This window comes from Lytechinus variegatus, chromosome 1 (genome assembly GCF_018143015.1).
Source record: "Lytechinus variegatus isolate NC3 chromosome 1, Lvar_3.0, whole genome shotgun sequence".
Taxonomy (NCBI): Eukaryota; Metazoa; Echinodermata; class Echinoidea; order Temnopleuroida; family Toxopneustidae; genus Lytechinus; species Lytechinus variegatus.
In genome coordinates, this window is record NC_054740.1 from 57,918,041 (window position 1) to 57,934,444 (window position 16,404).

At 37.3% G+C, this 16,404-nt stretch overlaps 1 protein-coding gene across 2 annotated transcripts; it reads left to right on the forward strand.

Moving 5' to 3' along the window:
* Nucleotides 1–543: 543 nt before the first annotated feature.
* On the forward strand, nt 544–15,029 carry LOC121418103 (ras-related GTP-binding protein C-like). 2 transcript variants are annotated; one of them, XM_041611815.1, is made up of 9 exons: nt 544–870; nt 3,562–3,722; nt 6,233–6,327; nt 8,274–8,407; nt 9,301–9,500; nt 9,912–10,026; nt 10,528–10,670; nt 11,511–11,659; nt 14,407–15,029. In XM_041611815.1, the coding sequence occupies exons 1-9, from the start codon at nt 868–870 to the stop codon at nt 14,568–14,570; spliced, it is 1,164 nt and encodes a 387-aa protein (XP_041467749.1). In that variant the 5' UTR covers nt 544–867; the 3' UTR covers nt 14,571–15,029. The 2 variants fall into 2 exon arrangements, with proteins under 2 accessions (XP_041467749.1, XP_041467743.1); XM_041611809.1 differs by having other exon boundaries at nt 548–870; nt 11,508–11,659.
* The last annotated feature ends 1,375 nt before the right edge of the window (nt 15,030–16,404 follow it).

Consider the following 16,404-nt stretch of genomic DNA (forward strand, 5'->3'; position numbering starts at 1 on the left):
TATCATTATCACTATTTTTTTTTACCAAGAACTGAAAAAATGGATTGACAACTGATCTAATGCATTAGATATTAATTGCTTCAACTTATTTCATTTAAAGGAAACACATTGTTCACACATGTATGAAAAAATTAAACAATAATAAGAAAAAGGAAACTGGATGCAACCCAATGGATATTCATGATGACGTGCTTATAAAAACTATTTTCACAAAATATTGCTAAATGAAAATTCAATATTATTTGTTATCCGAGTTTTTTATGAATTTTTCAACATTAAGACTAGTTTAGTGAATTTTACTCTATTAATTTAGATATGAATATTTTCAGCCCGGAGCATCCCTTCAACCATTGCTACGGGGTCTAGTCTTGCCTATAATCTAGGCTGGGCTGCAGTTATTGTCTTTGCTGTTATTTTATGTTTTGAATATTTTATCAAGCGTTTATGCTGAACGCAAGCAATACGTCTGATGTGGCAAAGACTACCCCGGAAGACTACAAACTGCGAAGCAGCCACAAATTCGTAGTCTTTGCCACATCATAATATCGCTTCGGGTTCTGGTTCAGCATAACTGCAACCTCCGCCTAGATTATAGGCTAGGCCTGGTCACGTCCTCTATCACATGACTGTGTACTCGGAAAATGCTTCTGCGCTGCTAGCTGTACCGTACCGGTGCTACATGTACAGCTACCGGTACCGTTCGTCTGATTCGATTGACTGGGCTTCGTTGGTGCTGACTGCTGCAGTGCTGGTGTGACAAAGTTCAATCGGGACATTCGAAAAGAAGGATCAAGGCAAGGAGAGTCGAGTTGAATTGTCCCTTTCTGATTCTAAGTTAACTTTCTAAGCTAAGGCATCGTTTCTAAAATGGTAAGGGAGTGATTTTCTTCAACTTTTTTGTCTTTGGTGTTGTTAGTCTTCAGTTCAATCATGGTCTTCAGTCTTCACTCTTCTTTGACTTGACTTTGACTTTGCATCGTCTTGATTGTATCTGAATTAAATATTTTGGTAATCCTCTGTTTTAGGGGTCCAAATTATTTTAGGTTGCTAACTTCAGGCAAAAGTCACAAATGCACTTACAATGAGAATAAGTCGTCCGCAAGCTACAAGGCCGTGAACTTACGAGCGCGCTCGATCGCCTATTGGCCTGGCTGGTCAATTGACTGCTCTCCCGGCCCGGGGAGTCAAGGCGAAAGGTGGGGGGGGGGGGGGTCCAATAGATACATATATTATTGTTATATATCACCTCCTCTGAGGGGATTTTATTAATTGTGGCATTGGGGGGTACATTTTAGGGCATAATGATGACATTGGTAGCAAGGAGAAGGGGTGGTGGCAAGAGGGGATGAACTGCTCCATTATTAAGGGGCGCAGGCACAAGGGGGGGGGGGGTGCAATAGATACATATATATTGCTATATAACACCTCCTCTGTTTGAGGGGATTTTATTAATTGTGGCATTGGGGGTACATTTTAGGGCATAATGATGACATTGGTAGCAAGAAGGGGTGGTGGCAAGAGGGGATGAACTGCTCCATTATTAAGTGGCCACAATGCCACAATAATAAAATCCCCTCAAACAGAGGAGGTGATATATAGCAATATATATGTATCTATTGGACCCCCCTTGTGCCTGCGCCCCTTTATAATGGAGCAGTTCATCCCCTCTTGCCACCACCCCTTCTCCTTGCTACCAATGTCATCATTATGCCCTAAAATGTACCCCCAATGCCACAATTAATAAAATCCCCTCAAACAGAGGAGGTGATATATAGCAATATATATGTATCTATTGCCTTGGACCCCCCCCCCCCACCTTTCGCCTTGACTCCCGGGAGAGCAGTCAATTGACCAGCCAGGCCGATAGGCGATCGAGCACGCTCGTACGTTCACGGCCTTGTAGCTTGCGGACGACTTATTCTCATTGTAAGTGCATTTGTGACTTTTGCCTGAAGTTAGCAACCTAAAATAATTTGGACCCCTAAAACAGAGGATTACCAATATTTTTACATACATGTACGGTATGTATACTTATACTAGACTCGACTTTTTCATCACGGAGCCTTGGAATGCTTGCTATCTAAGCGAGACTTACCAACAAGACTGAACAAGGTCAAGGAGAAATCCACATTTACATGATGAGGGTGAAACCTGTTTGTTTATCTGTCAATGCATGCAAATGGGCAATCCTGTAATTTTAGGGGTCTAAAATTATTTTAGGTTGCTAACTTCAGGCAACAGCTCCATGACCGCTTTTAATGCGCTGTAGTGTATACGTACGTGCCGGGTATGGCGGGCCGTTAATCATATACAGCTACACGCCTATAGTCTTAGATGTAGTATAGTTGGAACTACCCCTTATCGACCACCTAATCTTCTAAGCATTGTATCTGCGAAATTATTCATCAATTTTACCCAGTTTTCATCTCATTTGTGCAGAAAATTGAGCAGATCAGATTCCCATGTTTCTCACGGCGACTCCGATTCAATCAGCGTATATATCGACGATCAACGAATGCGACGATTTTACATTTGCTCATTTGCACCCATCTTTTGAAACCGACCACCCGCTATACACTAAGTTTACGGCCTATTCTTGTCGCTGTGGCGAAGTATTTTGACTCTTCCAAATCAGTTCTGTGAGTGTGATGTCAACATGCTAATGATCGTCTCACTACTTCCATTGCGAGCTCCGGCACATGATTCGACGATTGACGACGGATACTTGTTCTAAAGCTAAAGGTTTTTCTGTGGGGTTTGGGTCTGGTCAATACAATTTTGATTAATTCTACTAAATATTTACTTTTTGTTGCTTCTTTTTTTTTCTCGTAAAATTGATTCTTACCGTTTCTATGGACACTGCGCCTACTCTCCCATGTGAAGTGTTCACATGATGCATAAATTAGTGCCTGTCTCTACACATGCTTAGATCAGTCTTAAAATTGGTGATTTAGAGCCAGTAACATTTCCTCACATGTATTAATTCACTGCCAATTCCAATACATCGCAAATACAAACTGCGCATGCGCGGAAATCGCAGCTCGATTAATGAAAATTCATGAGTTGGACTATACATCGAGATCTGATGCAAATGCGAAACGATCTCAATGTATAGTCCTTCTCATGAATAGTCATGAATTGAGCTGTGATTTCCATGCATGCGCAGTTTGTGTTTGCGATGTTTTGGAATTAGCAGTGAATTAATACATGTGAGGAAAATGTTACTGGCTCTAAACCATCAATTTTGAGACGAATAGAAACGTGGAAGAAGTGAAACTTGTGAAAAGTAAGAATATTAGTTTTTGTTGTTTTTTTAAGATCGTGTTGTTGCATGAATTTTATATTTTCCCCCCATAAAATCCCACCTTTGTCACTGGAGTATCAGAACGAGTTCACCACCTTGATGTTCGGGTAGATGTAGCATTGTGTAGCAGTAGTGAAATGGAGTGGAGCCTACACGAACATCACTTGTGATATAGCTGTCTCCCTGGTGGTAAAATTTTATGTCAGGCCTCTTTGATTTAGTGATAAATGACTACTTATTCAAATTTACCCATTCAGTCGTCTTTGGAAGAGGGATCAGGTTTTGGAGGTGACGAGCGTTACTGTGTCGTTGGCTCTTTCCCTCAAGAATTTCAATACTCCCAAGAAGGGCAGAATGGAGAGATAAAGGTACCATCCTCAGATGCTAGGCCAAGAATATTGCTCATGGGGCTCAGGAGGTAAGTTATAGACTCCGTTCTCATCTACTTTCTGAAACTAATAAAGGAAACCAGTTTAATGTGTAATGGGAATGCTCAAAGCGGTCTTGGAAGCGATGTAAAGTGGTCTTTTAAACCAGTTTGGAAATCTGTCTTTAAATTTTATCCTATTTTGTACAAATTTTGCATAAGAATGCAACAGTAGGAGCAATAAATTAGGATTTTTTTCTGAATTTTGACTATATGTGTGTTACATGTGCTGCAGCACAGTATGTGTACTGTAAAGTACTGTTTTGATTTTGTTTACCTGTGCCTTTCAGTAGAACGCAATCTGTTGTTTTCATTAGCAGACCATCTAACTGAACTCATAAGAATAATTTTTCCTCTTAGCATAATAGCAGTCTAGCAGATAGCATAATAACAAAGGAATTTGCATCACATTAAGAGAATAACAATGCTTGGACAAGAAGCTAATAATAAGTGTGTTGGCTCAGTTGGTAGAGCATCTGTCTCACAACTAGGAGGTCAGGAGTTCAAACTAGTGCTGCAAGTCAGGGGAGCATTTCATCGACATTTTTGTCCAACAAGTTGTCAGATCTGGGTCCGTCTTACAAAGAGTTATGCTTGATCTGATCTATGGCAACTTAACAGAGCTGCCAAGTAGTATGGATTTTCCGTATTTAGTACTGAAAAATGAGAAGAATACTGGTGGTTTCATGCAAAATACTGATTTCTCAAGTTTCATTTTTATGTGTTGTCCTATTGTATTTCTTTGAAAATACTGATTTCCTTGCCAAAATACTGATTTTCTGCTTTGAAAATACTGAAATGTTCTTGTTCAGGTTGGCAGCTCTGCAACTATGGAAAGCCAGCAAAACATCATCTAAAAATACATGTTTGTTCAAAATATTTTTTTGGAAATTATGTATATTCATTCATTCACTGTTTTCTTGACAATTTAGTATGCTTCTCTTTGTTTTCAAAGGAACAATGAGCAAATTTCCTTTAAAAGAAAAAATATGATATTGATGGATTTCCATGTACTTGAGATTGATTAGATCAATCATGACTCTTTGTAAGATGGGGCCCAGACATCTTTCCTAGACTTTGATTGACCTAAAGACACTGTTACTATAGTAACTGTCGGATAAAACGGGACTTGTCAAATAAAATGTCTGATGAGTTTTTTCATGGACCCCTGGTGTCATGTTTGGGTTCGGTTTGGCAGAGTTTGAAAATTTTTTTCTGAACATTGTTTCGGTTCGGGGTTCAGCAGTGTATGATTAAATGAATTACAACAACATTCAAATATAAGATCACTAGCCCTGAACTATATAATTATTATTCGTAGTATGTCTGTGTAATAGTAAATACTTGAAATGAATTTTGTTTATGAAACAGAATGGTTATAATAATTGTTGCATAATATTTTGTTTCCTTTTAAAAAATAGTAAAAGTCTTTTTTACTGTCATTTCGAATTGAAATGAAATAACCAAAGAAAAAAAAAGAAATGAGGATAGAAACAGAATTTCAAAAAACAGAAATTTTTTTCAGGTTTATTTCATGGAAATATGATTGTGATTGATTACACAGCATGACCAGACATCTCCATCATTATTTTTTGTCATTTAAAGTGGGCTTACATTTCATATTTAATTCAGTAATTGTTTCTTTACACTTTTCCTATTAAAGTCTGACAATGACTAACAGAATTAAAATCAAGGCATCAAGCCTAAGTGGTGGGGGGGGAGGGGGGCTAATGACTCTCGCCTTTTCTAAGAAGTGTTTTGAGCGAGGAAATAGATTAAAAAGCTAAAAGATAACTTAAAATCAATCTTCCTAGCTATAATCCATGTGTTCTTTATGATTAACCTTTACCATAAATTATTTCCAAGTTCTGCGCAAATCTTTTTTTTTTCAAATATATGGTCATTTGCTTGAAAATATTTTTACCTATGTTTAAATGTGGAAACAACTTCAGGATATTACAAAATACATAATTTTACAGAATTATTTCTAAGTGTTATTTTTTTATATGCACTGTGAAGTGGCAATCATAGTTTTACAGACTTTCTCATGACATCAGTGTTTACTACAAGTGCTTATAATGATCCTTAAAGGACAAGTCCACCCCCAACAAAAAGTTGATTTGAATAAAAAGAGAAAAATCCAAAAAGCATAATGCTGAAAATTTCATCAGAATCGGATGTAAAATAAGAAAGCTACATGTATATGACATTTTAGGATTTTGCTAAATTTCACACAACAATTACATGTATATGCACATCCTGGTCAGTATTGTTGAGTTGTACATATAACTGTTTTGAGAAAAATAGGTTAAAGTTTAAAATGTCATAACTCTATTCACATCCGATTTTGATGAAATTTTCAGATTGTTAGATTTTTCTCTATTCAAATCAACATTTTTATGGGGTGGACTTGACCATAAAAGCAGGAAATAATAAAGTTATATTATTTATTTCTGCTAGAGAAATAATCCTATTTCTTTCTCTGTTTTTGATTCAAACAGGAGTGGGAAGTCATCAATACAGAAAGTAGTTTTTCACAAGATGTCCCCAAATGAAACATTATTCCTGGAGAGCACAAATAAGATTGTTAAAGATGGTAAGATATGAAAGCTTAAAAAAAAAAGGATGGTTTTTGTCTCACCTGCATAGCAGAGTGAGACTATAGGCGCCGCTTTTCCGACGGCGGCGGCGTCAACATCAAATCTTAACCTGAGGTTTAGTTTTTGAAATGACATCAGTACTTAGAAAGTATATGGACCTAGTTCATGAAACTTGGCCATAAGGTTAATCAAGTATTACTGAACATCCTATTAGAGTTTCATGTCACATGACCAAGGTCAAAGGTCATTTAGGGTCAATGAACTTAGACCATTTTTGGGGAATCAACATCAAAATCTTAACCTGAGGTTAAGTTTTTGAAATGTCATCATAACTTAGGAAATATATGGACTTAGGTCATTAAACTTGGACATAAGATTAATCAAGTATCACCAAACATCCTGCATGAGTTTCACGTCACATGACCAAGGTCAAAGGTCATTTAGGGTCAATGAACTTTGGCCGATTTTGGGGTATCTATTGAATTACAATCAAAACTTTAAAAGTTTTGGGATCTGATTCATGAAACTTGGACATAATAGTAATCAAGTATCACTGAACATCCTGTGCAAGTTTCAGGTCACATGATCAAGGTCAAAGGTCATTTAGGGTCAATAGACTTTGGCCAAATTGGGGGTATTTGTTGAATTACCATCATAACTTTGAAAGTATGTTGGTCTAGTTCATAAAACTTGGAAATAAGAGTAATCAAGTATCACTGAACATCCTGTGCGCATTTTAGGTCACATGACCAAGGTCAAAGGTCAATGAACTTTGGCCATAATGGGGGTATCTGTTGAATTACCATCATAACTTTGCAGGTTTATTGATCTGACTTTTGAAACTTGGACATAAGAGTAATCAAGTATCACTGAATATCCTGTGCAAGTTTCAGGTCACATGATCAAGGTCAAAGGTCATGTGAGGTCAATGAATTTTGGCAACATTGGGGGTATTTGTTGAATTACCATCCTATCTCTGTAAGTGTATTGGTCTAGTTCATAAAACGTGGAAATAAGAGTAACCAAGTATCACTGAACATCTTGTGCGAGCTATAGTAGTTTTCAAAGTCAGCACTGCTGCTATGTTGAATCGCGTGATGCAGGTGAGACGGCCAGAGGCATTCCACTTGTTCTGTTTTATGGTAAGACATAGAGGGTGTTTTTCTCATTTATGTTTTGTCTTTCTCCCCATGGCATAATGTACATGTATTAAACTTTCAGGGGCCAAGTCCACCACAAACATATGTTGATTTTCATAATAATAGTAATTATAATAATAATAATAAGCATTTGTATAGCGCCATCTATGGAGAAATAATCTATTCCGAGGCACATTGTTATTATTATTACCTTAGCCTTTAGTGGCTTGAGCTGCCTTTCAGTGCTTGTGCTTTCAAGGAATTAATCCTGTCGGGAACCCATTCACCTCACCTTGGTCGAATACAGCAAAGTGTGGATAAATTTCTTGCTGAAGGAAAACATGCCATGGCTAGGATTCGTACCCACGACCCTCTGTTTGAATGGTGAGAGTCAGAACTACTAGACCACGATGCGCCCACAATAAATAGAGGAGGGAAAAAAATCAAACAAGTATATCACTGTAAATTCCGTCAAAGTCAGATGTGAAATAAAAATAAGTCCTATGATTTCATTTTAGTTTAAGAATCAATGATACATAATCAACGTGGATGTGATGCTGAGGGAGGGGGAGGGGCTGATGAATGATACACTTTTCTCTCTTTCATTGTATTCTTTGAAGTATGAAATAATTTTGTACATAATTGAATATAATACACAGAGATGCCAACCCTCCGGAATTCATGGGAGGCTCCCAAGTTAGAGGCCAATTTCCCACCCTTCTGATGGCCCTTTGTTAAACCTTTGTCAAACCAGGTTTCATATAAACCTTTGTTTTTGTTTTTTGTTTTGCTCCTATGGATAGACATCAACAACAGTTCTTTTGTCCAGTTTCAAATTTGGGATTTTCCCGGCCAGATGGACTTCTTTGACCCAGCGTTTGATTCTGAAATGATCTTTGGCACCTGTGAAGCACTCGTCTTCGTCATTGATGCACAGGTAAGGAACAGGCTTGGATCATGTTTCATAAATCGTACTATCGGTCTCAAAGTTACTTACAATCGATTGTTATTATCGATTAGATATTGGCCAAGAGCTATTGTCATAGTCTAATACACTGTCCCACGTGCGCTTATCTGTATTGGGTATCTTCAGGCTGAACATTTTTCAGCGTAGATTTCAAAATTTCACAAATTTCAGTTTATGTAACTGTACCAGATCTAGATCCTTGATGATATACTGACAATTAAGCCTTGTTTTACAGACTTTCTCATGAAATCAGTTTTTACTGCAACTACTGGAATTTCTCTTTCAGTTACTAGGGTAGAGTTATTTCACGGTAAATGTACTTGTTTGAATAAAATAGTTAATTTCCACTGGTTATGTTCAGTATCACAAAGTGTACTTGTAGTTTGCCTTCATTGCACAGCTTTTAGTACTCATCCATCATTCAAATTTTCTTTCAGGTTTATGTGCTGATTTCCCTATCAATCTCAAACAAATGTAAAAATGTGGTTAACATGCTAAGCACAGTGCGGCTAAATTGGAATGGGCAGAATTGCACCACTGTGACAAGGTGTGCGTTCAAAACCACTGAAGCGAAAAAATTAGAACGTGAAATGACCATTCTAGTCCTGTATATTTAAATGAGAAAACTATCATATTTTGGAATTAATTCAACCCAATGTCAGAGGGACATGTTTTTTTTTCTTGGACACACTGTATAATGTATCAGTTTGTGATTGACTTCATCTTCAACTTAACATTTGTGAGTTTTCGCATCTACATCATTAGATCGATTGCAAAACTTCTTACGTATGGTAACAGTGAGACAACCGCATGTGGCACCATTTTGCAAGTTTAACATGACTAAATCCTGTGCTTTCTTATAGGATGACTACATGGACGCACTCGCCAAACTGCACGTGACCGTATCAAGAGCGTACAAAGTCAACCCAAACATCAAGTTCAAGGTGTTCATTCACAAGGTGGATGGCCTGTCAGATGATCACAAGATTGAGACCCAACGAGACATCCATAGAAGAGCCAATGAGGATCTGGCTGATGCTGGGCTTGAGTGTATTCACCTAAGGTATGTGCAAGTATTGTGTTCTGGGTTTGTCCCTCAGTACCATCCTCTGTCGTGCTATAACTATGTGCACTTTGACCGATCAACTCCACACTCGGCTCATATATGCATGAGTTAGGGACTTTGGGGTTTCAAAGTCAAAAAGTCAAAGGCCATTAAACTACAAAAGAGATGGGTTTTTATTGCCGTGTTGAAAATTTCAATTAGACCCAAACATATGAAGGATTTGAATGTATTAGTGGTAGATCTGATTACATCAATTTGTAGCATATCACACAGTCTGAGGTCTTTTGTAATATATCATGATATCTATCAACGGAAACTATGCGATAGGATCTATTCCAAACAAAATTTACATGTACAACAAATTTGATGAAACTAATTGAGAATGTACTGATTTCCCCTCTCTCTTAGTTTTTACCTGACCAGTATCTACGATCACTCCATCTTTGAAGCTTTCAGTAAGGTTGTCCAGAAGCTCATCCCACAGCTTCCTACACTGGAGAATCTTCTCAACATTCTTATCTCAGTAAGTGATTAAAGGGCATACAAACCATCACTCAGACCCTCATCTACTCTAATCTGGACAGGAGCATAACCCACAATGCAACATTATGAGTAGTGTAGGCCAACTTAAAGTCAAACACATGCTAATTTACCACTCAACACATGCATATTGCAATATTTTTTTTCAAGTAGCAAAAGGTACCTTGTCTCTCAAAAATGTTTCATCCTATTTGTGTAAATAGAACAGTTTTTAGGCTAATTTGTCCCCTGTAATTCTAAGAATGATCTCAAAGGGTACATTTAAGACGAGCCATTAATAACACAGTCAATGAGAGACAACATAATTAAGTATTTTAAAGGGAAGACTTAAAAAAAAAAAAAAAAGAAGAAAAGATGCTGATGCATCTCTGACAGTGCCATTTACGCATATTCCTGTCATCTGATAGAGGGCGCTATGAGATTATGATGTCCTACGGCGTATTGCCAAATTTATATTTATTTATTTTGCTTTTTCTTTGAACAGAATTCTGGCATCGAGAAGGCCTTTCTCTTTGATGTTGTTAGTAAGATCTACATCGCTACCGATAGCTCCCCCGTTGACATGCAGTCATATGAATTATGCTGTGATATGATTGATGTCGTCATCGATGTTTCATGTATCTATGGGTAAGCACAGTTGGGGACTGTTTCACAAAAGGATGGGACACACTTATATTATAGTCTCAGTTAGCTTTATGGGTGTGTGTGCTCTGTTAGAGTGTCATGAAGTGCATTATGATAACCCATGAGCCTTATACCGGATCAATCTCAAAATATGCTTTAGAGGCAAAGAGATCAGTCATGAAATCGCAGCAGAAAGATATTGTATTGTGAATTTATTTGCAAAAGCAAAATCAACCCTTACAAGACTGGGAATTGAATTAGCGCCCCCCCCCCCCCATTCTTTTGGGAGGGGGTGGAACTTTTTTTTATCCCTAACTACATGTGGCAACCCCAATAAACAATTTTAAGATATCTATCAAGACCTATCTATTCTCAATGTTGTAGTTTTCGTTGCTGTTATTGATGTAGTTTAATAATGTAGTGTAGGTTCATTTAATATTACTATAGCTTGCAATGATATGTCAATCATGTAATGTATATCTAACGTTAGCATAATAATTTAGAATGTAAAGTAATCGTAATTTAATATGTCTTAATTAATGGAAAACGCTTTTAGAGATCTTGATATTAGTGTTCTGTGAAGCATTATTATTATTATAGTGAAATGACTCAATAAGTTTGATAAGAAATTACCTAACATAAAGGAATAAAAGAAAGAAACCACTTTAAAAATAACATTATTATTACAACTTGTTTATTTTAAAGATCATGATAGTTATGAGAAATCTCTTACAAGTAAGATATGAGGTTTAGAGTTTAATGTTTTACAAACGTTATCTTTCCCCTGATGTACACACCACATGAATTTTACCCAATCTATTGTGTTTTATTTTTATGCAGCAGTTTAGAAAGAGAGGGTGATGGAAGTGCCTATGATTCTGAGTCTAGTTCAATCATCAAGCTGAATAATTCTACTGTTCTTTATCTGAAAGAAGTCAACAAATTTCTTGCCCTCGTGTGTTTACTTAGAGAAGATAACTTTGACAGGCAAGGTAGGTCCAGTGTGAGATATCTTGGAGAATGATAGTATTGAAGCAAATAATCATTGTCGATGAAGGTCATGGCCAAATTAGCACGTTCAAGACAAGCTGGATATACCATATTTTCCGGAAATAAACTGTACCTCCAAAATTGGAATGTTGAAAGAAAAATAAATTGTGGCAGACCAAAGTTATTAACATTTTGGGGTAGCCAATCCCACCAAAATAATCATTGAAAGATCAGAAGACATATTACTAATTTTGGTATTTCAGGAATGATTATTTCATTCTTTAATTGTCTTTTTCAAAGAATATAAATTATTTCTCTGTAGAACAAAGAAAAAAAGACCATGAAATGGTAGTACTGACTATCAAAGATCTAGTATACAAAGGGAAAAAGGGGAAAACAGAAACAAGGAAAATAAAAGAAAAATAAAGGACATTGATTGCCTTTTTAGAACCGATTATGATTAGGGACCCCCCCCCCCAAAAAAAAAAAATGTTTAACACAATTTAAAAAAAGAGAAAAAATAAAATACATAAGAAATTTATTTTGGTACTGCAATTTTGGTCACGCTTGCATAACAGAGCGAGACTGTAGGTGAGGTGAATGGATACTCGGCATGATTAATTTCTTGAATGCACGAGCACTGAAAGGCAGCTCAAGCTAAAGCCGGGGTAATAATATTAACAGTGCACCTCAGAATAGATTTGTTTCTAGATAGATGGCGCTATACAAATGCCTATTATTATTATTACGTGATTCTCTTCCATTGTGCGATCTTGCGATCCGCAGCTGAGATTTTAAGGGAGGGCCGGGTAGTTACAAGGTTCAAAGGGTTACTTCACCAGTCATGCATGAAGAGAAGATGACCATCAGATCAAAGAGAAGATTCCAAGCTTTACACTGTTGTGTCATTTTGTTAATCATATTTGTGAATAAGTTATGACCAATCATTCTGCTGTCCCATGGCTAGGGGATGCTACTATGTGGAATCAGTTTCTTTAAATGAGGAAAATGTGTCAATGTTATATGTGGGAAAATGTAGAGTCACTTCATTCTAAAATGTCTGTATGTCAGAAATTGGTGGCTTAGTGTCTCAAATTACTTTAGCACCATACAGAGTCGAATTCCTTTAGCACCATACAGGGCATACAGAAAATATCCCAAATCAAGAAAAAAGAAACATTCAATTTTACTTTTGTCATTGGAGTGAAGAATTCTTAGTTTTGGTGGAAAATGTGTCAATGTTTTATGTGGGAAAATGTAGAGTCACTTCATTAAAAAATGTCTGTATGTCAGAAATTGGTGGCTTAGTGTCTCAAATTACTTTAGCACCATACAGAGGGTGCGTTTATTCGACACTTTTTTACCCTAGAATCATGATTAGAATCACGATTCTGCAGAATCACGATTGCGTTTAGTCGAAATTGAATATAATCATGATTAGAATCACAAACATGAAACACGAAAAAAGGGGCGTTTGGAAAGACGTTTCTGTAGAATCACGAACGAAAAAGGTCGTATGAACGATATCGTGATTTGAATCATGATTCTATGACGTCATTGTGTCGTGCTTCTTCCGGGTTCGACTCAAAGGCGCGCGCTGTGTTTCGTGCAGGTTAATTTTCGTGTAGCAGTATTGCCAGCATTTAGGAATTATCATTCTGTGTATTGTACCCCCGGGGTTGTACTGTAGCGTCATTTGTATATTTCATTGTTTTCATCCATCATTTCTTCAAGTTCCAAAGGCACAAATGAATTCAGGGCTCTGCTTGTGCTTTGGGCTCAGCCTGAAGCACAAGCATTCCTTACCGGGATTCACAGAAAAAAGACGATCCCTTTCAGCGGCGCTTGCGAGGGAGGGATTTCAACGGAGATGTGGCACCGCCTGTCGAGACAAAATTAACAGAATTCGTGCCCAGTACAGGACCATCATAGACAAGAAAAATCGATCGGGAGGTGGGAGGGAGGATGATGACCCCTTCTGGTTCCCGATCAAAAACAATACGAGGTACAATACACGGAATTCTGGAAGTAAAAGATTTATTTTTCGGAAGCCGAGTAAACGTTGCACCTGCACAAACGATCGCGCGTTAGCTCCGGCGGCAGCAAAAATCTAGCAGCCGACGTGAAGTTAGAAACACGTGCGAAATGTTGACCTATACTTCCTGGGTCAAACTGCGCACTGTGATGCGCACTGGATCGGCCCGAATTCAGGGAGAAACAGCATTAGAAAGATGGTCGTATAAACGCTGATTCTGTCGGATCGTGATTCATGCTGCTGTTTTGAATCATGATTCAAATGGTGATTCAAATCATGATTCTGGGTCGAGGTCGCATAAACGCAGCCAGAGTCGAATTCCTTTAGCACCATACAGGGCATACAGAAAATATCCCAAATCAAGAAAAAAGAAACATTCAATTTTACTTTTGTCATTGGAGTGAAGAATTCTTAGTTTTGGTGGAAAATGTGTCAATGTTTTATGTGAAAAATTGTAGAGTCACTTCATTCTAAAATGTCTGTATGTCAGAAATTGGTGGCTTAGTGACTCAAATATTCCTTTAGCATCATACAGAAAATACCCCCAAATCAAGAAGAAGAAAAAAACAGTCAATTTTACTTTTTTCATTGGAGTGAAGAATACTCAGTTTTGGTTTCTCTGAGATTAGAGGACCAACATGTTTGACAATATTGAGCAGCTAATTGAAAGAGAGACAGCCAATTTTCAAAATGTTTTTATGCTTATTTTCCCAGGTCTTATCGACTACAACTTTCTTTGCTTCAAGAATGCCATTGAGGAAGTGTTCGCGATCCGGGAGAAGGCCCAGGGAGTGGAGAGGGGCGCAGACTATGCAGCTCTTACCAGTGACTCACTGGACAACCCTCAGTCAAATGGACTTGTGGAAGCGAAATCATGAAAACAGTCGCTTTGCAGCCCTTACCAGTGACTTGCTGGACAACCCTCACACAAATGGACTTGTGGATGCGAAATCATGAAAACTGTTGTTTCCTGGAAGAAAAAAATATGACAAACTGATGGTTAAGCCATCATTCTTAATATGGCTCTGAAGATGTGTAAGACGTCATGTTAGAGATCCTGTGGAAATCTTAAAAGACAGTAGACATCTTGGAACAAAGCGGAAGGATAGGTTTGACTTATGGAAATCATGAACTATTAAATTCTGGAGCCGATACAATCCTCTCGATAGCCACCAGATTAGTAATCCATAGAAATTTATGTTGAGAGATTAATAGATTTGTGAAGAGTTATTGATCAGTCTCTGGATGATCAGCAACATAGTCCCGAATTCACAAAGGTGGTTTTGAAAACCCACGGTTGAGTCCATGGTTTATGCAGATTTCCTGTATAAATTACGCTTAATTTAGCGCGTATCGGGCGCGTGTACAAAACATGTCCAATGCTGATGCGCGCTTTTGTCACAGTGCGCCAAATTGACGCCTGTTGCCATGCTTATCAACGCTATTTTATTCACGAGTCCACTGTTCCAACAGTGGACTCATGAATGAAGTAGTGTTGATAAGCATGGCAACAGGCGTCAATTTGGCGCACTGTGACAATAGTGCGCATCAGCATTGGACATGTTTGATACACGCGCCGAATACGCGCTAAATTATGTGTAATTTTATACAAGAAATCTGCGTAAATCATGGACTCAACCGTGGGTTTTTAAAACCTCCTTTGTGAATTCGGGCCATAGAGTCTTTGCCTGTCAAACTGGGGAGCATTTCACAAAAAAGTTACTTTTTTTCACTGACTTTTGTTTACTTCTTTTCACTAACATTTGTTATAAGCTTCTGAAATTTTTGTATCTAATTGGCTTAGAACAATTGACCATCTGTTTATTAAACTATTTCTTGATTTTTTTTTTTTGAGAAAGAAATGACAATGGTTTTCTGCATGTTTACTCTTTTTCTTATACTTTGGTTATATGTCAACATTACCTAGATCACTTAGTAAAAAGAAAACTCTTCCCATGTTATAACTGCTATGACACTTGTATTGCAATTGTCCAATTTAATTGTACAGTTTGATAGTTTACCGCAGAGATAATGCTGATCATTCCTTAACCCCTATAGTTCTACAGATTACAAAGTCTTTATGTGTCATTTTTTAATAAATCTTAGGTTCTGGATTGCTTGAAGAATCTGTGTCATACAAAAACAATTGCTCAAATATAATGTGGTTAGCAACATGACAAAAGGACGTTATGATATATGTGTACCGTACATCAATCCTCATTTTTGTACACATGGCAGATGGGTATAATGTTGGAGATGTCTGAAATAAAGTTTTGTTTACATTCATTTATGTCCTTGGATCCAGCTGGTACAAAAAGGTAAAGGCTGTGTATCCGTAGGATTGCAATGCTGATTTTGGTGTCAAAGTTGTTATAAAATGTGTAAATATGTCTGTTTTATTTCAGTTGGCTAAAAATGCATGAGAAATGTATGAGAAATGTTCCTCATGATCAGTTTGTATTTGTCTCTTTTCCTTGACAGTGTGAAAAATGAGCATTTCTGCGCAAACTGACATCTGCAAGCTTTCGAATGGACAGTACTCACTCTAGTGGAAAATCATTCAAATGGGATATGTTCAATGTTTTGTGGACAAGTCCACCAGAAATATGAGATTAGTTGAACAAATGAGTAAAAACTAAAATTTGTCCAAGTCAAGTAGAAACTGAGGAGTATCAAAGTTTTCCCTCATTTTGTAAATCTGTGGCATACATT